This window comes from Oenanthe melanoleuca, chromosome 2 (assembly GCF_029582105.1).
Source record: "Oenanthe melanoleuca isolate GR-GAL-2019-014 chromosome 2, OMel1.0, whole genome shotgun sequence".
In the NCBI taxonomy this organism is placed as follows: Eukaryota; Metazoa; Chordata; class Aves; order Passeriformes; family Muscicapidae; genus Oenanthe; species Oenanthe melanoleuca.
In genome coordinates, this window is record NC_079335.1 from 50437323 (window position 1) to 50462976 (window position 25654).

Below are 25654 nucleotides of genomic sequence, written 5' to 3' on the forward strand. Positions count from 1 at the left end.
CTCTCTGTGAGCTGGGGAAGGGTGTGATCGACCCCTGGGAGCTCAGTTTGGCTCCGTGCCTTATTCTTACTAAAGAAGAGCTGTTATGCACACAAAGCTGAGAAAAAAATCAGGACCTTCATTCTTGTATTTCTCAGTACTCAGTGCTTCCAATCTTCTTATTAGTAGCTGGTGAATAAATCATATTTTTTTACATGACCTACCCCTGCTCTTTTGAAGGCTGGAACAGATTAGTCAATCGTTTTGTGATCTCTAGCTCCTAGAGCAAAAAAAAAAAAAATAAATCTGTTGCTAATTTCTGCAGGCTGTTTGGCTCCTAACTGAAGTTTTATTTTTAAATTTACTTCATAGACTAAATTCAACTTAATTGTTGCATACTGTAAAGAATTTTTCCTTGTGCCAACTAATCTTTATGCCTAAATGATATCTCTCTGTTTTTTCATAACTAGCTTTAATTTTCAGTTGATCTCCACTGGAGCTTTTGAAGGCAATCAGTCAATTGATTTCCTTCCTAGTTGCCTCAGCTGTGAAAGCTTTTTGGAAGCTATGCCTGCCTCTTAAAGTTATTTTCTTTTGCAATTGTTATCCATTGAAAAAGCATGATACTCCATGAATCTTCCTTCACTAAGATCTTTTGCACGAATTCATGACCATAGGGGCCTTAAATATAACAGCTTGACAAAACAATGAAAAATGCACCAAAATTAAAGCTAACTGTTCATGTTGACAGCCAGCAGAAATAGAAGAATAAAAGAATCTTCTGGATTCTTCATGTTTTCCAGATTATGCCCATCCTGTTGATAATGTTCCCCTTTCATCACCCTCCAGGATTTCTGGTGGAAATTACTCAAATTTTTGTTGTATTTAACCATAACTTCATTTGGTGGAAGAATCATCATCAACATTAAATCTACTTCTTCCTGTAAAAATTAAATTTGAAATCAGTCCTTTTTTTACTATTTAGTTTTTAGGAATGTTTAATGACATCAGATTGATGTGTGCTAGAACTACAGTGTCCATGAGTGTTATTAGGAGTTGTGTGTATTTTTTTTGGCCCTTATGGCTAATTTTGTTCCAGACTACTTTTTAAGCTTCATTTAAACTAGTAACTATTGTAAATAATTTCAATTTAATTGGGGAATTTTAAAGGCATAGTAGCATAGATGCTAAAAATTTGCATTATGCAAGAGCACAATATTTACATGGCAAGCAAGTCCTTAGTAAACTATCTCATATGTTTACTAAGCCTGATTCAGAAGCATCTGAATGTTGCCATGAAAATCAAACATATATTTCTTAGCAGTATTTATTGCTAGGGAGTCCTAGTCCCTGAAATATTTTTTATTCTTGTGTGAACATTGTTTGTTGCAGGGTGTGTTCCGATGGTTTGGATTGTTGTGGTCATAAGTGTACTGTGGCTTTCATAGATTTCATCTATGGAGCTGGTCAGGAAAAGGAGAGGCTGTTGTTCTGCAGAATGGAAAATAGAAACTGGCATCTTTAAACAGTGGCTCTGTACTCATTTTCCATCTGCATGTTCTTCATCTATGAAGTCACAGCTTGGTTGAAGTGGAAACACTTTCTCATCTATGCACAGTATGAGATATTGTACAATAACTCTTACAAGTTCTGTTGGGTGCAGGTCATGCCATGGTTTGATTTTTATATATTGAGGGAGAGCTCATGTTTTAAGAATGATGTTTCAGGTGGCCTTGCATTGAAACAGGTGTAATTATATGTGTCCTCTAAAGAATGAGCTTTTCTTGGTGATTTTAGTACTGAGGCTGAGACATGTCAAATGCTGAGTTGCAATCTATTCCTGTCTTTTCTGCTCCTGCTTGTGTCCCAGATATAGTCATGCCAGAATGAGAGACAGTTTACTGTGGTATCATTGAGGTGCCTTCAAGTATGAACTGCAAGAAGTGAGGGATCAGTGTATGTATCTGAGGTACTGGAGGTGTTTTCTTCAGAAGTGTTGCCCTTCTAGAGGCAGAGGGAGATGTAGCAACTGTGGGCAGATTGAGTCTGTGGCTCTGGAGGGAAGTTGCAAGCAAATATTCCAGCAAGGGTTGTAGGAAGAGCAGCTGTGGTCCCATCCTGTACAAATGTCTGCAAATGCATTTAGTGGGTGTGATATGTGCAGCAGTGGGGCTGGTGACTCTGCTGGGAACCTACTGCAGGGGTACAATCAAGAGAGGGAGGAAAATATGATGGTGTAAAATGTTTAACCAGCTTCAGAGCTCTTGTGCATCTTTGACATAAATACCTACTTCCAAACAGCAGGTTACTTTTGTATGGTTATCCAAGCAAAGCTTATTGTCTGCTATGCTCTAATTTCCTCAGCAGTCATAACTGCTGAGGAACTTATTGAGCCAAACTCAATAGCTACTCACTACTGATGAAAAATTAGAGGTTTCAGTTTGTCTCACCCAATGAAGTTCAAGTCCTGGAGACTGCCCCAGGACACCATCCTGTTGACACGTTGCCTGTTATTCCATTAAAGCTGGAGGAGGAGCACATGCAGACCCTGCGGAGAAAAGACTTGGAAGTGCAGAGCTTGACTTTGCAGAACAAACTGGAGGAGAAGACCTGGAGTCAGGAGAAAACTCTGCTGCAGCAGGAACTCAGGCATTTCAAGCAGGACACCTTCCTCCTGTATGTCAAACTGAAGTGGCTGCTGAAACACTGGCGGCAAGGCAAGCGAATGGAGGAGGAAGGGGAGGACACATTAGAGGTAATCTTAATATGTCCCACCTTAATAACCCAGATGAGTACGGGGATGTCCCTTCTTTAAGTGTAGACTTGAAATATGATGTAGCACCAGCAGCTTTCAAATTGCACATATGTTGAAAGGAGATTCCAATTAAACATGAAAGCTTAAGCTGGCTTGTGCTGAAGTATGTTCTGCATGATATGTTACAGATCACCAACCTTTAAATTGAAACCCTTAACTAGTACAAACAGTATGTCCTGAAAAACTCTCTCATAGTAAATGAAAAATTAATTAGGTCTCAAAGATATGACTCCTGAGTAATTTTTGAAAGCAAAAAAGCACATTAGCAAGGTGAGGGAGTCAAATCTGTTTAGATGGATTGAGTGCTGCTGTTTTTCGCATCCTGTGCAGTGTGTTCCTTACAAAGCCTTCAGCAATACAGATGGAGGGAAGCTCTGTTTCTGTGTTGGCAAGAGAATTATGCAGCTTCATGTGGGAACTCACAGTGAATCATCCTTATTTGTTCCCCTTCTCCATACACACGTCTGTCGCCGTCAGCAGCAGTACACCAGTCGTCATCATGGTGCTTTTCTAAGTACAGGCTAAATCAAGATCAGGAATTTCAGCAGTACATAACAACCTGGAATCCCCAAGCTGACACATCTCAGCAGGGGTGTGGTTGCCAGCCAACATGCACTGTGAGGGAAGTGTTGAGTTGCACACACAGAATTACCATTTGCTTCTTAGCTAAAGAAAAAAAAGTGTTTTCCCATTCTGACTATACTAAATTCTTGAGAACAATAGATTTGTTTTGCAGGTTCATGAAAATCTGAAGCTCTTTTGTAAGCAACAAAGTAATTTTTCTCAGTATTTCTGATCCTTTTTTACCTAGTGTTTTTCAAAGTTTGCTGCATTTGGCAGTACAAGTAACCTTTCAGGTCTGGTCAGAGTATGCTTAAGTTGAATACTCCAGTGTTTTGTATTCTTAGATAAAGGGTGGATTAAGATCTTTAGATTCATCAGCTGTGGTAATATGAGTCAGAAAGAAGAGATGAGTAGCTATTTAGAAATAATTTGCCTCTACTTTACTTCTGCAGTGTTAATTTGCTTCTGTGTAACTAGCTCGTCTTCTAATACCAAAAAGCTTTCATTTCTTGACTGTTTGGATTTTTTGACTGGTTAATTTATTACCAGCCCAATCTAGTCATTATTGGAGTCATGTTTTGCTCATGCTTTACAGAAAATAAAGTGATAGATTTGCATGCTTCCTAATCTCCATTACTTCATCACACAGTACTCCAGTGTCTTGTAGAGTTCTTGATTAATGTGTGATGGATTATATCCATGATGTGACATTAGAACCATCTCAGCTGCATAAATCCCCTGTGTTGCAGGCCTGCATAGTGTTGTGTTCACACATGCAGTGTGTGATATATCACCCAAAGATCAGCTCTGTAGCCTGAGTTGAAGCCAGTATATGCCACCCCTTCCCTTAGTCCTTCAGAAGGTTTCTGGCCCCAGGGGTAAATATCAAAAGCATGATCCTGTGTTCCCTCTCACGTTCTAGATCGAGCACCCTGAGGCCCTCCCAGACTATGGCATTCAGTCTGAGCAGAAGACAAACAGTGCAGAGAGAGAGGAGGAGGAAGAGGATGTTGTGTTTGCACTGGCAGACTTCTCCCAGCATCCCACCACGGAGAGCACTGATCATGGACCACAGCTGCAGACTGCAGAATTACTGCAGCAGCAGAAGCAGGTACTACACCATTTATGTATCTTCCCTGGGAATGGAAACTGTGGATTTTCTGAGAGACTTCTGTGCTGCTGTGTTAAATCACCTAGAATCATACTTGTGTAAATACTTATAGCTACACAGCAATTACAGTGGATTTAGTCCATTATATTTATATTTAAATTTAATCACGAGCCACGTGATTACTGTTCTTCTGTTGACAGATGCTATGAGTGAAAAATCCTATTTCCTCTTGTGGCTGTTTGCCCAGAAAAGTCTATCAGTATGTGATGGTTTGCAGAATTTACATGCTCCTCCTGTCTGAGCACATCTATTGTAATCTACAGTCAAGCTTTTAGCAAGAACATGTGATTTTATTTCCTTTAAATCATTGAAGAAACTAGCACATGTATTTAATGTTTCCCTTAGAGATGACGGGAAAACAGTGTAAAAGTTCCTTCCTGTCATTGGATTTGTTTTTAAAAGCCCAAAATCAATTCATGCTTGCTTTTCCCTGGCATCACCTGTACCCTGACTGTGTGTCAGAGCACTGCCAAATATCCTAGCTTTTTCCTTGGTACATTTAATATACTAACAATATAAATAGAAAACATTCAAAGAAGACAGATTTCATATATTTTTAAAATAAAAACTGTTCATATGAGACTATCCTGTTACATGGATTTATTTGCAATCATAAAGAGAATGGAGCAAGAATTCTATGTGAAAAACAAATTCAGGGGGGAAAATGTCTTCTGTCTTTGTGCCTGATGTCCCTGCTCTATCCAGGCCTTTGACTTGGGAGCCTGCTCCACAGTGACAGCTCTCAGGCAAATATGTACTCCCTGTGATCACAATACTTTGCTGGAGTCACTGCAGAGCCTGGGGATTGTGTCCTTTTGCATCTGAGTTCTTCACCTTGAATTCCCCAGAATTTCATTATTATGGACAACCTGTTTGCTAATTGCCTATATGTTGCACCAGGCAACAGGAAGGCTTTATCCTATTAAAAGGATACCCTCTAGCTGTTATTTTCTGTGAAGTGTGCTACCAAGTTAGTATTCATTTGATCAGTTTGGCATTTGGAAATGTTCTACCTTGCTACCAAGACCCATCACTATCTTTCTCTCAGCAAGCTGTTCTCTGGTAAAAGGCCATGCAAGAGATGCTCTTGAACACATCATTTGACTGCATTCCATCTGTAGACTGATTTATTCTGGAATTAGTAAAGTAAATATATACCAAAATGCTGTTTCTGTACAAACTCTGTAATGTACTAACTTTCCATATAGAGCTCTTAAAATAACCAAGAACATTCAAATGAATTATGTAGTCTTTGAAATAATCATTGCTTAGGCATTAATCTCAATTAACATGGCAGAAATGGGCAATAAATTGATTATAATTAATTTTTATATACATCACAAGTGTTCCAGCTAATCTTGTTTAGATAATTGATCCTTAGGAACTGACCACATCTCGGTACTCTCCAAGATGATAAACAGTGCATGATATCCAAATGAACTTGTCAGGATAAAGCAGATTCCTTGATTCCCAACTAGGAAAAAGTGTTATTTTGACACTGCAAGAATGAATGAGTTTGCTAAATATATCTCATTCAAAGCACTATTATTTGTTTTGCTTGTGCACATTAGGGCATCTTATCACAAGCACTGCTGTGCCGAAAAACACACTGAGTTTTGAGGGGTTTTCTGCAGGTTTCTTAAGCCCACAGCTGGAAAAAAAAAATGCTGTTTATACAGGAAATTTGGAATAAGAGGTGCAGCTGGAAGGCTCCAAGGTTTGCACCTGCCCAGGAGAACCCAAAGTTGCTGGATCTGCCTGACAAGCTGCAAGATGAAATGCACCAGCACATACTTCACATCAGGAATTAAACTTTTAGTTAGTCTAGGAGTGGCTGAGATAAGTAGGTCAGAAAAAAAGAAAGGGCTTATGGTAACCTGAGGTTACCCATATTTATTTTTAACATTTAATGTTAATATTTAATGGATAGTATTTTCAGACTGCATTCTTACTGCTGACTATCTTACCCTGCCTGGAAAGTGGAACTGTTTTGAGAAAAATTATAAACCCATAGGCCTTAATTTCAACATGCAACTTTTAATTTTATACTGTTATGATTTGAGATACTCAGCTGGCTGGAAACTACACCAGTCTGGCTTGTCTGGGACTTTTATTTGGACAATGTGGAGGAATATAGGAAAGGCAGAGCAGAAAGGGGAGAAAAAAGGTAAGCTAAGGAGAGGCAGAGTAGACAGGGATTCTGAGAGGGGTCAGTTCATCTTTCCCTGTATAGCATTGTCCCATAGCTGGTAGCCTGGGGACACAGCAGAAAGTGTCAGGCAAGTTTAAGAGCCAGGCTGGAAGTTTGGTCATCTTTAGGAGATAATCAAGCAATTTGGACTAGTGGCACAGAAGAGGAGGGCTTGCTATAGATCAGTGTTTCTATGTGTGTGATAAGAGATCAGGAGGAACAGCCTGTGGATAAAGGAAGGCTTTGTTTCAGTTGAGTATTAGGTGAGTGTTAGATGATTTAAGATAAAGGAATAAGGAGAAAAGAGTTTACACATCTGTGATCCAGAGGAAAAAGCATTAAAAACCAATACAGTAGTGTCATATCTGGGAGAGGTGTCAAGAAAATCCCCAATTAGATTTCTTTTTGCTCTTACAATGTTTGTTTTCAAAGCTTAGCTAAGAGAAATAGTCATTAAGGCCTAAATATACTAAAATAAGTTGCACCAGGATCCAGCTTACCTTTTGCCTAGGGCTGTGATTAGACAGAAAAAATGCACGCTTCTCCTTAGCTGTTTAGGCTCCTGACCTTGTGTTTTTAATTGACTGCTCTACTGAACTGCTTTTAATACCAGGCTGTGCCTAAAGTCTTCAGTGAAATTCTCAAGTGAAATTCTCAGAGAAAAATTAATTGTGATTGAAAGCAGAACCCAAACTGCAAACAACTGCTCTTGTCCAAAACTTTTCTAGAGCTGGATGCTCCTGTTTCTAGAGCCGGATGCTCCTGTTTCTGTGGTTGACTCAACTTAGTAAATGCTCCAGTGTAATGGAATTTAATTGGATCTTGCTACATAAAGGGTTTTTTTTGTTGTCAGCTGTTTTTTTTTCTATAAATCCAGAGCTGTGGATACAAGTCCTTAAACTTTTGTAAAGCCTTTGTAATTATCTTGTCTTAGAACAGTTGTGAATCAGTGAAATTCTTCTAAGCTTTAAATTTTAGAAACAGCTAAGGTGCTAAAGGGCCATCTCCTTGCATGGAAGACTGTCCAGAGTATCACAGCCATGCCAAATTTCTGCTGTGCAGCGTGCCTGAACGGAAGGGGAAGACTATAACAATACTTGTGTATTTACAGGACTTATTAATAAGCTGTTTGGCAGTTTTGCCAACAAAATCTAAAGCATGGCTAGTTGTAAATATTGTATTTCAGAGCACATTCTCTCAAAAGTACTGTCTCTGTTCTCCACAGCCACTCCAGTTTGGCAAAACAGAAAAAAAATTAACAGACTTTTCCAGCTTCAGACTATAAATACAAAGTCATGCAGAAGAGACTTCTCTGCAGGAGTACAAAGTATGTAACCAAAATCAGATTTATATTGGCAAGGTAATTAAAATCCCAGCAAGCCAGGGGGCACCTGGGGTACTTGTCTCATAACAGTGACATTGATGTAATGCCTCTAGAAATAAGAAATGCCCTCATCCCTGTAGGTTACAAACCTGCAATGAGGCTGTTTTGTCTCCTTCTTGTACTAGTCCAAATCTTTCTTTGCAAACCAAATTTTACAGGACTCTAAAATTTTTAAATGTACGCACAGGAATGAGAGGTGTAACTTGCTTTAGTGTAATTTGATTTTATTTTTTTCTTCCTACTTTCTCTTGTGGAGCCTTTTGACTGCTTTGCCAGAGAAAGGTTTGTACAGCACACCAGAAAACACAGAACATGGCTCTTGAATGAAAGCACTTCACACACTTTGGAATCAGAATTTTCAAAGAGAATGAGACCAGATTTTGATGTCTTCAGTACCCAGCAGCTCCTGTTGTGACATTAAGGGCAAAACTTCAAAGGAGTTCTTATTCTGATTATTACACAAGAGGCTTGAAATGTTTGGGGAATTTAGCCTTAATTAGGTAGTAGAACGAAAATGCACGGTGGAAACATAAAATCTCATTGCATATTGAATAGTAGGTGATCTTATATGCATGATGGAGACTGCTGCTAGCAGGAAACTGCTAATTGGCATTAAATGTTAATGGAATTAATTCTGCTTCTGTGGGTGCATTTCTTGTAAAACCCCATATTGTACACCATCACTTTTCATTAGCCCAAACAGATAGGTCAGTCAGTGAGCACCTGCAGTCATTTCTCTAAGTCTAGCATATTTTTGTTGATGCATCAAATAACTTTGAAAAAGTAGACCATATCTGTTTGTTTTTTAAAGAAAAAAAAGGCACCTTGGCATGTATGATTAGTGATTACAAAAATGGGTGAGGTAGGTTCAGTGATGCCAAAAATCTGATGGGTGTATGAAGTCAGCTTAGTTGTCTGCATAAAATTTTGTTGTAAGTATTGCCATTGAAAAAAGCACAGGACAATTATTTAGATTTTTTCATGGAAGTTTACTTGTCTTGTCTTCAAAGAAGCCCCCATGTAGTTATTTCATGAAATACCAGACAAGAGGGAATGCAGGAAGTCTTCTCTTGGGAAAACAAATAAAAAATACATTCAATTAGACTATCATGCAGGGATAGAGACAGCTAATTTGAGTTAGGTCTTCCCAATAGAGTTAACACATTCCTGAGAACCAGGTAATTGAATGCTAAATTTTTTGAGTAAGCTTTCTGATTTTTCTGTCCCTTGCTGTGTCTGCTAGTCAAGTATAATTTCCATTACACTACTTTCTAGTCAGGGTAACTTGTCAGTGATTACTCCCTGATGTTTGAAAAGCTCATTGGGAATATTTGGTTTAAATTTTGAACAAATAAATCATGTATTTCTGGTTTTTGATTCAATAACTGGAAAAAAAAAAAAAAAAAAAAAAAAAAAAAAAAAAAAAAAAAAAGAGGTGGGAAACCTTTTCTTTTACTCATCCAGGATGAATATTTAGAAAACATTGTTTGATATTTAACATAAAAATGGCAGGTTTTGTAAGTGCCCAGAGAATGTGCAGAAGGTAAATGTCAAAAGGAAAAGGGAAAATATCTATTTCTAAGGAAAAAGAAGTAAGATTTGAGTAAGAATACGTGATGTCAGCTCTGGGCTAGACTTTTAACTTAGCTCAATTCTTGGCTCCTGGCTGTCACAAGAGCTCTGACAACGTTTTCAGTATGGCCATGGCACTCCCAAGAAGACATGAATGGGGGTTTGCTCTTTGATCCCCTCTGCAAGAGGGAAAGTGGCCTCCCTGACCTTCATGCCTTTGGTGCCACGAAGGGTGCTGCTGCAGAGCTAACCTGGGGGCAGCTGCCTGCTGTGGAGCAGGAATATGAAACACAGATTACTGAAACACCTTAGCAGAGACACTCACCTCAAAGCCTCGCTGTATTTCACAGAACAATTTCATCTGATAAAAAAGCACTGAAAAGTTATCTCCTTTCTTTTTATGTAGTTTACAAATATTTGGGATTTGATACGGAGCAATGGCTGTTTGTTGAGACAGAAGTAACTACCCAACAAACATCAGGAATCATACTCTAGCTTTGGTTTACATTATTAAAGTCCTCAGTCCAGAAAGAGATGCTTAGTGCCATTTTCAGGGTCACTTAAGTTTCTTTGGCTTTCAGGAAGCAGCAGGACTAGGGCTAATGAGAAGCAGAATCACAGAATCATTCAGGTTGGAAAAGACCTTTAAGATCATTGAATCCAACCATAAACCTAACACTGCCAATTCCACCCTAAACCACATCCCAAAGTGTCACATCCACAGATCTTTTAAATATCTCCAGGAATGGTGACTCCACCATTTCTTGAGCAGTCTGTAGACTGACAAGACATTGCTATTCTTATTTTTCTCAAGCAAAAGTCAGCCCAGGCACTTTCTCTTCTCTGCAGTGGACACACAGCAATTTTTCACCCTCAGAAATGAAACTGGGGATTAAAGGCAGTACCCAAGGAGAGCTTTTTGTCTGCTTTGTTGTGGCAGGCGGGTGAGAGCAGGAGGCTGCTGAAGGCTCTGAAGGGTTTGCTGGACGAGTTCCGCGCGGAGCTGCGGGACGAGGAGCGGGAGCGCCAGGGGCTCCAGCAGCAGTACGCCCTGCACAGGGCAGCCTGGGAGGTGGAAATGACCGAGCTCAAGTGCCGCCTCCAGCAGGTAACGTGCCCTGAAACAGCAGCTGAGTGCTTAATAAATAATAATACATTTGTGACAGACTGAAATTCATGCATTTATCCCGGTGTCTGAAAGCCTGATCAAAGCTTTGCCACTTGAGTTGCCTCTTGGAATTCCAGTTGTCCCAGTGCAAGGGCCCCTGTGTGACGTAGGTGAGAACAAAGGAACTGAACTCTTGCTGTATTTTCTCAGCAGAGTTGGGTGGTGGTATCAGCTGTGGTAATGAGACATGTGGGTGTCTGTATTTATAGAAAAGAAAATGTCTTGAGATTGGGATGCTCACAATTAGTTCATCACTGTGCCTTCATCAACAGCTGCAGTATTTGATTTATAGCAGAGAAAAGAGTGATTCAACAACACTGAAGTGATAGATCAATATATTAATATTAAACCAGCAATTCAAAGCTACTGGTTAGTGATGGATGGCACCCCAATGAAGACAGAGGTCTTGCTACCTGCCATGGGATACTGTTAGAAGTATTTGTATGAAAACTGGTGCCAGGTGCTTCAGTGTAATGTATGGCAGTTCACAGAAGATGTTTCTGAAGCAGCATGAAAACAAATCAGCAAAAACACACAAGAATTTCTTTCCAAAGCTGATGGAATAGAAGCTTTTATTTTACACATTGAAGAGGGGAGGGGTGGAAGAATTAGTACATTTGGATCTTGAGAAAAAATTGTAGAGAAAAATCCTCTTCAGAAGGAAAATATAATAAAAATATTCACTGTTGGGAGGGTGGTACATTTAGAAGGATTTGCTAAATTTTTGAGGCTCACTGTGGCACACAGAGCTGAGATGTGAGCACTGTTTTTACTGCCCAGGTACTGTGGGCTGCTTTCCCAGACTGAAGGAGGCAGCTTTCATTTTTAGCAGAGTCTTCTCTCTGAGGATTCAAATTCTTAGTTCCGCTGCTTCTTAGTGCACAAGCATTTCCAAATAATGTATCACTTGAAAAAGGAAACAAAATCAGTTCCTGTTTTGGCTCCTTCTAAAATATATTGGTGACAGATTTACCTTAAGCTCGACGTGGCAACGAAGAACCAAACTTAGAGAAAAGTCTGACCACACAACTGCCAAACTTTCCTGCTTTGCCTTTGCATGGGGAGTAAATATCCAGGCTTCCACTTTGGCAGGTGTTTGACACCAGGATGGTGCTGCCTGCCAGTCCTGCTCAGGGGTTTCCATCTCTTCTGGGGCTGTTACCAGGCTCTTTGCTACCTCCACTGCTCCACTGGCAGTAATATATAACCTTTGGTAATTATTGGGCAATGGGTGCTACTTTTTAGGTTTTTTCAAGCAAATGGAAATAATGAATCTGACCAATATTTAAGACATGAATGTCTCTGCCTTAGCCAATTCCCCACAACATTTCTTTTACAGAAAAAACTGGTCCCAAGTACAGTAGGAAAAAATATAGCACAGCTTTAGCCAAATAATAGCTAAGTCTGTCAGGTTCATGTATGTAGAAGGATCTCTCGTGGTGCCATTTTGTTGTGTTGATGGGTGGTGATGAACTTCCACCACAGATTTCATATAGAGCTGCCAGCATCCTGACAGGCCCACAGAGCATCAAGATCTTTCTAGTCTCCACTGTTATCTTCACTGCTTCTATTTTCCACCTTTTCTATGGAGCTGTAGGTCAATTGACAAAAACATTTTCCTTGAGAAGTCAACTCCCAATTAATAGTAGGTGGCAACATTTTTGCATTTTGATGCTTCAACTATCTCTGTATAGGAAAGAAAGAAAAAAAGGAAAGAAAACTCTTCTGATATAAAACCACTGCATATCAGAGGTGACAATGTACTGTTGTCTTCTGCTTTGAAGTTTTAGCACTGAAAAGATAATTTTTAAAAAAATCTTCTCTGTCAGAAATGTATATATATACATCTTATTTGGCAGAAGGATCCATGGGGATTTTTTTTTAAAATAGGAAATAATGAGATTTCTCCCAAATATGAAATTGTCATAATGCTGAGGCAGCAAAGAGTCACCATAATTTTCAGCCTCCAGCTCAGCAAGTGAAAAATCCCAGTATTCTGGAACTTGTAAACTGAGAAAAGTTTGGAAGAAACAGGGAGTCAGTGTCAGGGGCCAAACCCTGCATATGCTTTGAGAACTTGCATTAAGGACATGGGACCCACCAAGGACATGGAAGTCCCTCACTAGGACTATGATCAATAGTCAAGCTTCAGGATGCCTGGGGAGAATATAATATCATATAACATAATATGTGGTGCACAGGTGGGAGAAAGATGATGTCATGTCAACTCTGTTAAAATAGGATGCTGATGCTGGAGGATTTATTTTCTTGGTTGGCTGTCCATTCATTTTAAAGAAAACTACTGGAATCTGAAAATTAATGGTAGAAAATGCCAGTGTTTTTAAGATTTCCCTGTCACTGCAAGTGGGTGACTGTAACAGGATGTTCTCTGCAGCTCAGTACAATTTAAGTAACTCAAGCAATAATCTCTCAGTCAATTGTTTGAGGAGGTTGTTCCAGAGATTAGTAAGCATCATTTCTGAACCCAGTCTGAAATCTCTTTGCTCAGAAGGTTTGGGCTTATTTTCCACACAGGGCAAGGTGAAGGTGTTGTCCTTCTCTCTTGCTAGAGGAATATGCTTCCCAGCAGACCTGCTGTCTCATTTTTGAGGACAGTGTCAACTCCAGAGGTGGAAATGAATTTTCACTGCTTTTCACTCCATTTCACCTGCAGAGCTAGGGGATGGAGATGTATCCCACTCTGAGTCATACACACATCTACTGAGCTGTCAACAGAAGGTCAGATTCCAAGGATAAATTCTTCACTCTGTTGAACTTACACAAAACAATTGAGCACTTTTTTCCTTCAGACAAAAGTCCAGCACTGGCCTAGCTTGACCAGAGAGGCTGTGCCATCTCTGCACTTGGAGGGTTTTCAGGATCCATCTGAACAAAGTCCTGTACAATCCATTCTGACCTCAGAGCATGCCATGCTGGAAGCAGAAGGTTCAGCTAGAGACTTCCTGACATCCTATGGAGCCTGTGCTTTCCTATGAATCTGTTACATGTTATGAATCTGAACAGATCTTCTGATCTGTTTAAGCTGGCCCCTGATCATGAAATTGAAGAAGGGAGGGAAGGTAGCATCAGATAACTGCCCTTGAAATCAGTTCAGACTCCAGAACCTCAAGAGATGAGTGGGGGATGATCTTGGTGCATCTGCTGCTGCTGCTAACACCTTCTGTTGTGGGAAGGCAGGAGAGTCATACAATAACACCACTGCTGAGGGTTGTGGTGGGATAAGTCTCTTCAGAAGATTAATTCACTCTCCTTGGGATTCATGTGCACTGAGCAAGAGCACAAGAGCAGAGCTGAAGCTGAGGACATTGTCCTGGAAATTGTCTCAGAGATAGCAGTGAGGTTGGAGTTTATCTCCATGTTTCCTTCATTACTGGTACCTATATTCCCATTAGAAAGATCATAACTGGTGCATTAAGAGCATGAGCTGGTAAAGCTTGAGAAGTTATTCCCTGCAGTTTTCACTGTCTTTCTTTTAAAACTTTTCCACACTGAATATATGTGATCATTTATTGAGATCCTAAGGTGTAGGAGTTGCTGTTATCCTGCCATTACCTTTGTGAAGATAGGTCTTTAATCCATTGTCAGACACAAATTTTTATTGCAGAAAGTTTAACATCCTAGTAACATTTGACTTTATTGCCAGCTGGAAGGGAAGAGTGAGAACAACTCTGGAGAAACAGGTCTCAGTTTGGATGCAAAGGGAGCTTTTAAAAGGGAGAGAGAGGAGCACAAGAAGCTTCTGGCTGACAGTCACAGTGTGGTGATGGACCTCCGCTGGCAAATCCAGCACAGTGAGAAGAACTGGAACCGGGAGAAGGTGGAGCTCTTGGACAGGCTCGATAGAGACCGGCAGGAGTGGGACCGCCAAAAGAAGGAGCTGCTCAGGAGGATAGAGCAGGTAAGGAGCTGCCAGGTAAGGAGTCATCTGGGGTGAGCAGTGCCTGCCTGAAAGGATGGGGCCACTGTACCATTGCTACACTCAGGCCAAGCTCAAGGGACAGCATTAAGAAGCAGCACAGGAATGATTTTGCCTCCTCGGCTACATCAGTGTTTCTCATGTTACGAAACAATTTATATACACAAGGGAGTAAAAGGAAAATGCTCATAATCCCTATAAAAGACCACTAATGAAAAATCAGCTCTAGGTTGGCAGCCATTTCCTCATTTCAATTACCCTGGACAAGCACAGTCACATTCTGTTTGAAAGCTTTAGTGCATCTCTGTGCTGAAACACTCAGAGTTATTCAAGGTTTGGTACTCAGCTTCTTGCTGTATGAAAGCTGTTCATCTGTGAATTAGCCACCAAAGATGCAGCTGCTGCATCTACTCTGTCTCAACTGAATTATTTTGCTCTGGCTAGGGAGCACAGGGGTTAACATGAAGAACCCTGACTGATAGCAAACACAGTTACCAGTAATAAATATTCAGAAGAATATTGGTCACATGAATGTTGTGCAAACCTCTGTTATGATTTGCAAATCTGAGAAATGCCTACCTACTCTCCTTGCTTTCATGCTTATCTGTATTTTCATCTGCTTAGTATTAGAGACAAATAACACCTAGTGAACTTATTATCAGGCTGGAAGCTGCATAAAAAATTGAGGTTTTTATGAGGGAGAGTTAAAACACTGTTTTTTAATGAACATTGTTCAGCTCTGAGTCATGCATTCCAGAGAAAGCAAGAGAAAAAAACTGAAGTTTGGTCCTCAATTAACTGAATGCTTTCTATTCTTAGGACATCAGAAATGGAACCACACCAGAATTGTGCATTATACTTGAGCAAAGCACAGAGTGCCCTCACAGGTTTAAATCAATGAAAGCCCAGGGTAACTTCATGACCAATTTTTGAAGAGGATTCATTGTCTGTGTCCCATGTTCCCATGTCAGGGCTGCAACAAGAAGTTAAAGAAAAGACACCAGGCTGGAAATGTTATGAGTAGAAGACTAAACCTTGGTTTGAGCTGTTAAACCCATAGCAAAGCACTTAGGAGAATCCCATGCTCATGTGGGTATTTCTAAAATAAATGCTAAAAGTGTAGGTCTGAGAGGGCAGTGCCAAACATGAAGACCAAGAAAGGTGATTTTTGAGCTTCTAAATTTCAAAAGATTAACAAAATATATTCTGGATTTTTAAATCTCCTGTATATCTGAGGGGTTTTGTGTGTACTTCATGCAGCTTTTTGAGCTAGCCCTTATAATGCAATATGTACTGCCTCTCCTAAGATAAAACCATCAGTGCATGTGAGCCTTACAGCAAAGCTCATCATGCAAAGTCCCTGGTTTGAAGGGTTCAGTGGCAGAAGGTGCTTAGTTAGTTCCTCATGGCTTGACTGGGCTGGTTTCTAACTGTTGGCCAAGCTACCTGCTATAGATTCTTCATGCACAGTGGGAGTTAAATAACCCTCAGAAAATTTTCCGATATACTGAGGACATACACAGAAACTTTGCTTTGAAGAGTCACTGGTACCTCTTTGGATGTTAATTTTCCTGTCCTTATAAACTGTGGGAGTTTAGATATATCCTTAATAGCTTGAGGGACTTAACCCGGTTAAAGACTGCTTTTTCCATTCCCTGGGAATGGGACACATATAAGGATTCCATGGAGAAATCCTTGTTAATGTTACCTAGCTTTTAATTCTCTTAAAACCTGATACAACCTCTCAGTGTCATCTTGAGAGAGCCTACAGAACAGCTCTTAGCTAGTGCTGGAACTGATTCCTTTTGTTATGCTTCTGAAGCCTCTGGGCTTTAACTATATATTTACTGTGCCAACAGAATTGTATACAGAATTGGTAATGAATAGGGGAAATAAAAATTATTATATCAAGCTAATTTCAGAAGACTAGATGACCAGAAATAGCATTTGACATCTTGGCTACCTGCCTACAAAACTTCATAACTCCATCTTTGCTTATAATCAAACATTTCCCTGTGTGACAGGAAGCTTCCAAATATTTGCAAGCTTTTAGTTGAATATCCTCTCAGATTGCAGTCATGCCCTGCTTTATATGGAAACAATTAGTATATCTCTGAAGTCCTACTCCCCAGGGTTTTGATGTGTGTATTCCATGTATGGCAATACACAGAGGATGAGGAGACTACACCACTGTGTATGTTTGAAACAAAGTCTAAGAGATAGCAGAAGTATGTGTGCCAAATTTTACTCTAATGCTTTATGCCAGTCTGCTTTCACACAGCTCCTGAATAATACATGTATGATAAGGGGGAAGCCACACCAATGTATAAAATATATAAAATACTTTACTCTGGATGGCGATGGGAATACTGCTCGCGTTGAAAAAAACATGATGACCTACTTTCTTCAGAGCTCACAGTTGTTGTTTTTTCTTTTTAAGTACTCTGTCACTTCCTTTTCCCTTAGAGAATCTCCCTCCCCTGTGCTCCTACAGCTAATTGTGCACAGAGCACACTGACAAATATTTAAACCCACAAGATCACCTATATGAAAAGCTGTGTATTTAAAGGTATAAACACACGGGGACTCAAAATTATTAGTCATTCTTGAAAGGTTAGGGCAGTGTTTGTCACTGTAATTCTCCTGTCAGTTCTCTGAGGTTCAGAGAGTAAGGCAGTATCAATACTGTTCCCTCATAAAGGTTTCCAGAACATTGTCATTATAGGATCCCTAAAACCCTGAAGAGCCTGCAATTGGAGCTGTATATAAATAAATCATGTAATTACCATTTCTCCTTCCTTTAAATCTTGCCCATATGCTCAGGAATAGCCTCCAAGATCTCTTGATATATACCTTCCAAACTCTGCCTTTATTGGGCACCTCCTTCTAATAAAACTGTTTCAGATTTTGTATACCATGAGCAAAACACTGAGGATGCATTTTCCTTTTTGTAGACCTGAATAAAGAAAAAAATCTCACTGTTTTCAGCTCAAGTGTAAGTTTAATCATTTGGGACCTAAAATGGTTTGGTCTAAATTAAGCAATACAATGTCTGTTTATTTTTCCAAACATAAGCAACAAGATGAATATGTTTTGTAGATTCTCAGTTTCCAGGGCCCTAGTGAATGACTTGTATTTTCAGTTTATTGTCACTAATTTTAACATTCTGCTCTAGCAAAACATCAGGATTCTTATCAGATTCCTGCATCATTTGTCATGTTTGAAATTATCACTTACTTTATCCATCCTGTTGTATTTTTAAAAGAGAAGTTGATCACATAATCTAATTTTAATATTGGCAATTTCATTAATTGTTCACCCTCTCTTCACCAGTTTTTGAAAAGTTTAGTATTAATGGCTTTGATGACCCTTCTATAAAGATACATTTTCTTTGAACATGTTCTGCATACCTAATTCATCCCTTTGACAATGCTGCTCTGTATAAATACTCAACTTTACAGCAATGCATTCAGGCTAGGCCATTTATAAAACAAAGCTTTTGTTTTTGTTAAGCATAATTTTGCACCAGTGGAAACAAGCGATATACATAAAAGCTCAATCTTTGTGTTGCTGACCAGAAGAAAAATGTGTTTGTTGTGATGAGAAGGCAATTCCCTCACCCTTCCATCAGCTTCTGCTTTTACTGTTATCAAGATTGCTTTTAAATAACAGTCTGTGTTGATTTGTTCCTTTGAAAACCAGATTACAGACAGATCCATTATTTTGTATGTACGTATATACTCAGTGGGTATATATATACATGTAAATAAGCAAAACTGTGCATATACCCATTTAGTCACTCAAAGTCCCTTGAGTGATAGCATCAAAGCTCCAGACAAGCCTCCCTCTGTGAAGGACCGGTCGAGCAGCGCCAGTGTCCATGGGGCGCGTTCCCGGGGCAGGGCTGCAATCCCGGGGCGCTGGGTGCCTGCTGCTGGGGCGGGATGCGCTCTGCCGAGCGCCGTGCCGTGCAGAGGCGATCGCTGCTCCTCTCCTGTGCCCTGTCTGCAGCTCCAGAGGGAAGGCAGCCCGCGGAGAGGCGAGCAGGGCCCCCTCCGCCCGCCGCGCCCCGCGGGCTCCCGCTCCTACTCCGACTCCGACACCGGCCAGCTCGACGGGCGGGCGCTGGCCAAGCTGAAGGAGAGCGACCGCTGCAGCGGCACGGAAAACCTCTTCCTGGAATCGCTGTCCCTCGACTCCCGCCACGAGCCTGGGGAGCACCGCCCTCGGCAGCTGGAGCGGGACAAGCTCCTGACCGCGCTAGCAGAAGTATGGGCTCTTCTACATCCTACCGTGCTGTCGTGTTATCTCTTCTGTCAGAAGCAGTAGCGAGATGTTGTGGCACAGGCACTGCTTACAGTTACCCAGTGGGGAATTTGGGATGGACGTGTTTTCATTCCTTGTTATGAGCTGATTAGACCAGTGTCAGTCACCTGAGAAACTGGGAGCCAGCCTGAAGGTCCCAGAGATTGCTGCATCTTGTGGCCATTCATATTATGTATGAGAACAATATTTGACACAACATATTGGCTTAGAAGGTCTTAAACCTTTTCCAGTTATAAGCAGATACATATTTATGAAGAAACATGGGCTTTACATTGTTAGTAAAGCAGTAAGTGCTGTAAAGAAGCACTTCTGATTGTTCCATCATGATTACCTTCTAAACAGATCAGCATGAGTAAGTGAGATGAGATGTTAAAAAAATAGTTATTCATCAGCAAAGCACCTACCCTGAAGTCACACAATAAAGCTATATGCATATAAAACACAGTGCTAAAAGATGTCAGCGAGAAATGGTGAATGAAGGCTGTGTCCTCCATCATGGCAGGCTTATTTTCATCAGTTCCAGGTCTTCACAGTGTGTTTACATGCTTCTGAATGAAACCAATCCTCCTGTCCCCAAATGCTGATACAAAACTAAAGGATTGAGAAATCAAGTTCTTTGGGAGGAAGAAGAGAAAAAAAGATTAAGAGTGGCAAGAAATGTGACTGCCTTGTTTACACAGCTGTAGGTAGATTTTCTTCCTTCAGTGCCATAAGTATATTGCTGGCATTGGTGTGGGATCCCATATTTATTATTTCTTAGCTTTTTATTCATACATGTCCAAGTGCTCAGGAAAGAATGTTGGTAACACTATCAGGGAACTAAGTTTTGTGGTTAATTATGATTGCTGTTCCCATTCCTTCAAATTCAGCCTAATTTTCAGGGAAAATCTCTCTTCCCATTTCAGATGTTACCACCATTAACAAAAGGGTGGGGAGCAAAATTTGTCCTTGGTGATATTTGCATAGATTCTTTCCTTCAAAGCATGTTTTAGGGAAACCTGGGCAAAATAATTTTCCCTCAGAGGCTTTGCTGAAGCGAGACTGATTGGAGTTTAATGAGTAGCTTAAATGAGGATGTACAGAGGCAGCTGCAGCTTGCTGACTCTACCTTCCACTATATTTTCTTTTTGGTACTAGCTGCAGTAGCAGTCAATCCAGCCTTCACCCTGATTTTGCATTCAGTTAGGTCAGATTTACTCTGCAGTGACTCCACTGAAGCTGCCAGTGTTATTGCAGAATTATACCACAGTGAATGCAAGGAGGATCAGTTTGCTGCTACTTTTTTTCCCTGGCCTGGGATAAATACCAGAAGGGTATTTACTGAGCTAAGTAGTGCTGTTTTTAAGCAGTCACAATTTGAAATACACTTTTAGTAATGGTCTTGATTTCATGAGGACAAATATAATATGTATGGTACCAGTGCTCTTTTTTTCCCCCCAATCCTATTTTGCATTCCCTGTATTTTACTAGAAATACAATTAAACAGTTAGAATGACTGTAGAGCAAATCCTTCAGAAGTAGCTATTTAAAACCCCAACTCATTATGGGAATTGTCACAGGGAAATAACTGCTATAAACACAGTGCAAGCTGTAGGTATTCCGTCTATGAAACAAGCAAGTCTTCCCACACATTTAACATATCAAGCTTTAGGAATTTCAACTGGTGCCACTTGTTGGTTCCTAGAAAACATATAATGAAATATTATGTCAAAGAAACTCAGTTTATCTTTTATTTCAGCACAGCTAGGCCTCTAGCATAAAGTAGATTACCACTACAGAAAAAAGTCACTCAAAAATATAGAGACCAAAACAATATATGGTGGAAAAAAAAGTGCTTTTTTTTTGTCCTACATCTATTTGTGATTGCATGGGAATATAAAAATTTTGGCTGTTGTAGATCTGGCATACAGGCTTTACCTGTGCAGTGTTTTCCTGATGGGATTGCCCACTCTCCTGCCTATGTACAAAGTGAAGAATATTCCCACTGGCACTTTAAGAAGAATTTATATCAGAGAGAAAATCAGACACTTTTTAGAGACAAACATACCTGGTGCAACAAATGGGAAGTGAATGATAAAATACCCATAAGTTAATGTCACCAACACCTTTAGAAATAACTTGTCCTGCTTGTTTCTGTTTTCATTCAGGAGGAAGAAACACACAAAGGAAGTCTTCAAAGGTGAGTAAAACTTACAAGGGAAAGCCCAGCAAATACTTAACTGCTGGAGCTATAACTCTCTGCACCCAAGCCACAGGCCCAGGACATAGCCATGCCACCTCCCAAACAGCCTGCAAACCAGATTAATGGATTTACCCAGGGATTAATTTGTCTCAATATGCTTCTGTTCTAACTTGCTTCTTAACTTGGGCCACGTTCAGCTGTGATCAAACTCTATGAAAGTGCTTGGAGCTGCTGCTTACAGTGAAATCAATGCCTGCTTTAGCAAGCAGTGCAGTACACACTGCAGACATCAATATAGAGAGGAAAACACTGGGTGCTGAGGACCTGATATGCTGCTGCACGTCAGGCATATTTTGCTTTGGACTTCTTCTGGTCTTATCCCATGGGTTGAATATCCACCTAACCCTAGGATGCATAAGTTGTGCTTCTGGAGAGCATTTCCCAGTTCATTTTTCATCCCAAAGCAATGAAGCCTGTGCTCCCTGAGATTGCCCTCCTGATGCAAACCAGAGCATCTGACTAGGAGATCCCTTTAGAAACCACACTCACCTGAATCCCTAACAGAGACACACCCAAACTGCAGCAGGAGCTCTCGAATAAAAACTCACAGGGTGACTTGGCTGTATCCTCTGGATCACTGATCCATGCAAACCACTGCCTGCTGACTTCTCATCCAGCTTGAGTTGCTTCATTGAATCAACTCTGATAACTACACTCATTTGCATTTCTATTTAGTCCCATTCAAAAATTTAGATTCTTTTTTTTCTTAAAACAAAGTAGTAGGATAACTCATCTGAATGCCTGTGATTTGAACAAATTAGTGAAATTTGGGAAAGCAAAGAATTCAGCATTATCACTTAGAGATTCCCTTTGGTAAAATTTTCAGCATGAGCTCAACTCACCAAGCTAGCTCAATGTAGCAGCATTTTTGCTGGATGTCCCACTGCACACCAGCTGTGCAGGCTGGGCAGTCTCAGGAGTGGGGGTGGACTCGGATGTCCCAGCAGGTCAGAAATATTCAACACTTACTTTGAAAAGTGTGCCTCATATTGTCACAAACATTCATATCCTGTGAATGGTATAATTATGAGATGCATCCTACTGCTCCACATTACACATATTTGCCAAGCAGTAATCCATGAGAAAGCAGTAAATTAAGAGCCTCTAGTAAACCATTTGGTACTTTTAATGGCTCATTACAGATGTTTGTGTTCACAGCTATTTCAAAGATAATAGAAGGGGACTTAAATGAAAGAAAGGGCTAAAGGATGGAAAACTGGGAAAAGGTTTTTCACTCAGAGGGTACTTGGGCACTAGAACAGGCTCCCCAGGGAAGTGGTCATGGTATCAAGCCTGCCAGAGTTCAGGAAGTGTGTGGACAATTCTCTCAGGCACATGGTGTCATTTTTGGGGTTTCCTGGGCTCAGAGTTGCACTTGGATGATCGAGCCCTGTGAGTCCCTTCCAACTCAGGACAGTCTATGATTCGATGAGTGAAGTGGTTTTATATGTAAGCAGATAGTGAAAGTTGGGTTTGCAGAGTTTGCTGCTGAAAACAAGTTACTCTGTGACAATTTCCAGGCACTTGAGTGACTCTCTTGTGTTCCTCTCTCCAGGGCAATGTCTGTTTCTTCCATGTCCGAATTTCAGCGCCTCATGGATATATCTCCATTTCTACCAGAAAAAAATTTGCCTTCATCTGGCAGCAAAGATGATATAACCCCTCCCTTGTCTCCTGATGATCTGAAATACATTGAGGAGTTCAACAAAAACTGGGATTACAATAACACTAGGAGCCATGGTGGGGCAACTGAGAAGCCTGCAGAGGGCTGGGCAGAAAGGACAGAGATTGGAAAAGCCGGGAATGATCCTGCTTCAGATCCATTCCAGGCATCCTCATGGTACCTCACCACCAGTGTCACTATGACCACCAACACCATGAGCAGCCCGGAGCACTGCCAGAAGCAGCCGACGAGGAGTCACAGTGTCACTGACAAAATGGGAGTTCGGGTGTTTCACAGCCCACCTGTTGTCCGTAGGTTTGAGAACTCGGTGATAGCTGGCAGTGAAGGGAAAAGCCAGGCTGAGCCAGACTTCCTGTTTTCTGTGACCAAAGCTATGGGGAACGTCACTGAGACAAAAGGTGCTTCCTCAGATATGTTTGGAAGGTGGTCCTGCGACCTGGCCAAACATCATAAAGATTTCCTGGAGAACGGCCTTCATCCCATTGAACGTCCTATTTGCACTACTGTGGGCTTTGCCTCACCCTTGCACAGCCTGGAGATGTCCAAGAACATGAGCGATGACATGAAGGAGGTGGCTTTCTCTGTCCGGAACGCGATCCGCTCCAATTCCACCGAGCCCCAGTTCAAGGACACGGCGTGCCAAACCAACGGCGTGCGGACCACAGGGACGCAGACCACGCAGACCATCAGCGTGGGCTTGCAGACAGAAACCCTGCGCAGCATCACCAGCAGTCCACACAAGTGTCTGACGCCAAAGGGGGGGTCCACGCCCGTCTCTTCGCCATCCAGGAGCCTGAGAAGCAGGCAGGTGACCCCCGTCATCGAGAAGGTCCAGGCTAAGTTTGAACGCACGTGCTGCTCCCCCAAATACGGCTCCCCAAAGCTGCAAAGGAAAGCCCTTCCCAAATCAGACCAGCCAAATAACCGGGCTTTGCCCGGCACGCCTCAGAAAGGGTTCAGCGAGTCCGCCTGGGCTCGATCCACTACCACACGGGAGAGTCCTGTCCACACCACTATCAACGACGGCCTGTCCAGTTTGTTCAACATCATTGACCACAGCCCCATCTTCCACGAGACCTTCCAAAAATGCCCCAGGTCTGGCAGCAGGTCCAGGTCAGCAGAACCCAGAGCAGAGCTGGGCACGTTGCAGGAGCCGTGTACAAATGCCCGTGGCAGATCACCCAGTCCTCTCCGGCTGGGGACTGAGACACAAAAGGAAGAAGGAACTGAGGTGACAAGTATTAGGCAGGACTTATCTGCTCCTCCAGGGTACACACTCGCAGAAAATGCTGCCAGGATCTTGAATAAGAAACTTTTGGAGCATGCCTTAAAGGAAGAGAGAAGGCGATCTTCGCACAGCCCACCAAATCTTAGCAATGACAACAGCACAGGAGAAATTGTCAAAGTAGATCCAGGGTCCATAGAGGTAATGAGTTTGTTTGTTTTTCCTCCTATAGCTAAGTGCACTCTTCTTTGAGCAAATATGTTATGAGATCTCTTGCAGCCCTAGTAAGTATTTACAATGAATATCCTAGTCCTGTCCTGGTACCACCAGCAATGTCCAGTCATGAAACTTTGGATTAGTCACTGAAGAATGCAAGAAGGAATTGAATTTCTATCCTGTCAGCTTATTTGGCTTGAAAGCATCAGAAGAGTTTTATCCTTTATGGGATAAAAAGTGGTTCTTCCCTGAATGGCTGGGATAAGGGTTTTCTGTCACAAAATACACCACATGTTCCAGATGCTCTAGGGACACTAGGCTTGAGTAAATTTTTATGCTGGATGGAAAGGTAGATTCTTTCTCCTATATAAGAATGAGTCTTAACAAGCTTGTGTGAAAAATAGTCTCTACAATACCCTGGAGCAAAACCTCAGGGCCTTCAGCATATTTCTTCTGAATGTATCTGATGAAGTTTGGCTCAGGTCTGTGAATGTGACTGAATGGCATGATGTTTGGTACTGACTGCAGCTCCCTCACAAAAATAACAAAAAGCAAAAAATACACATATAGGCACATACCTATTTAGCCTAAGAACTGCTTGGTGATATTTTGTCAGTGTAAAACTCATCACCTGTCTCAGCAAGTGTTCCCAGATGTTGGGGGTCAGTCTCAGGTGACAAAAAAAGAAGGTGTAATGATGGATGAAAGCTTTCAGCTGCCAGTATTTAAACCTCCTGTTTCTGGTGAACCTTTGAGAGCACTTGAGAGTGCTACTCTTAAGCAGCCTAGAAAAGCTGAATTATGCCCAGCTCTTACATGCATGTGTTGCCTTTCTGGTACAGCCATGAAAAGGGGTGTGTAGTGCTGGGTGGTAACAGTCCCCAGGGCAGAGGTGAGTGCTTCTCATCCTCTTTGCCCTGAGCTGCCCCTTTAGCATCCTAGTCTTGTGGTGAGCCCTGGCTCCAGGGAAGCACCTCCTTGAGCCCTGCACACCCCATACATCCACCTTGCCTTCACTGGGCAGACTCCTACTACCCCTGCCTCAGATACCTCCAAAGGGAAGGTTCAAACCCCATTTTCTAACTCAACATTTGGTGTGAAGGATTTCTGGGGACCTGAGCACTGAAACCTTTGGTCTGCAGTTCACCTTGCCCTAGTGGGTGGTCCTCAGTGTACAGTC

At 41.3% G+C, this 25654-nt stretch overlaps 1 protein-coding gene across 7 annotated transcripts in view; it reads left to right on the forward strand.

Moving 5' to 3' along the window:
* The window catches only part of MTCL1 (microtubule crosslinking factor 1), a 102453-nt gene that overhangs the window by 70258 nt on the left and 6541 nt on the right, over positions 1-25654 (forward strand). For all 7 annotated transcript variants that reach the window (XM_056483655.1, XM_056483660.1, XM_056483661.1 and 4 more), the window contains 7 exons: positions 2504-2734; positions 4281-4469; positions 10617-10784; positions 14509-14763; positions 18793-19050; positions 21255-21286; positions 22905-24459. In XM_056483655.1, coding sequence (XP_056339630.1) covers positions 2504-2734; positions 4281-4469; positions 10617-10784; positions 14509-14763; positions 18793-19050; positions 21255-21286; positions 22905-24459 — 2688 coding nt within the window. The remainder of the gene's footprint in view (positions 1-2503; positions 2735-4280; positions 4470-10616; positions 10785-14508; positions 14764-18792; positions 19051-21254; positions 21287-22904; positions 24460-25654) is intronic.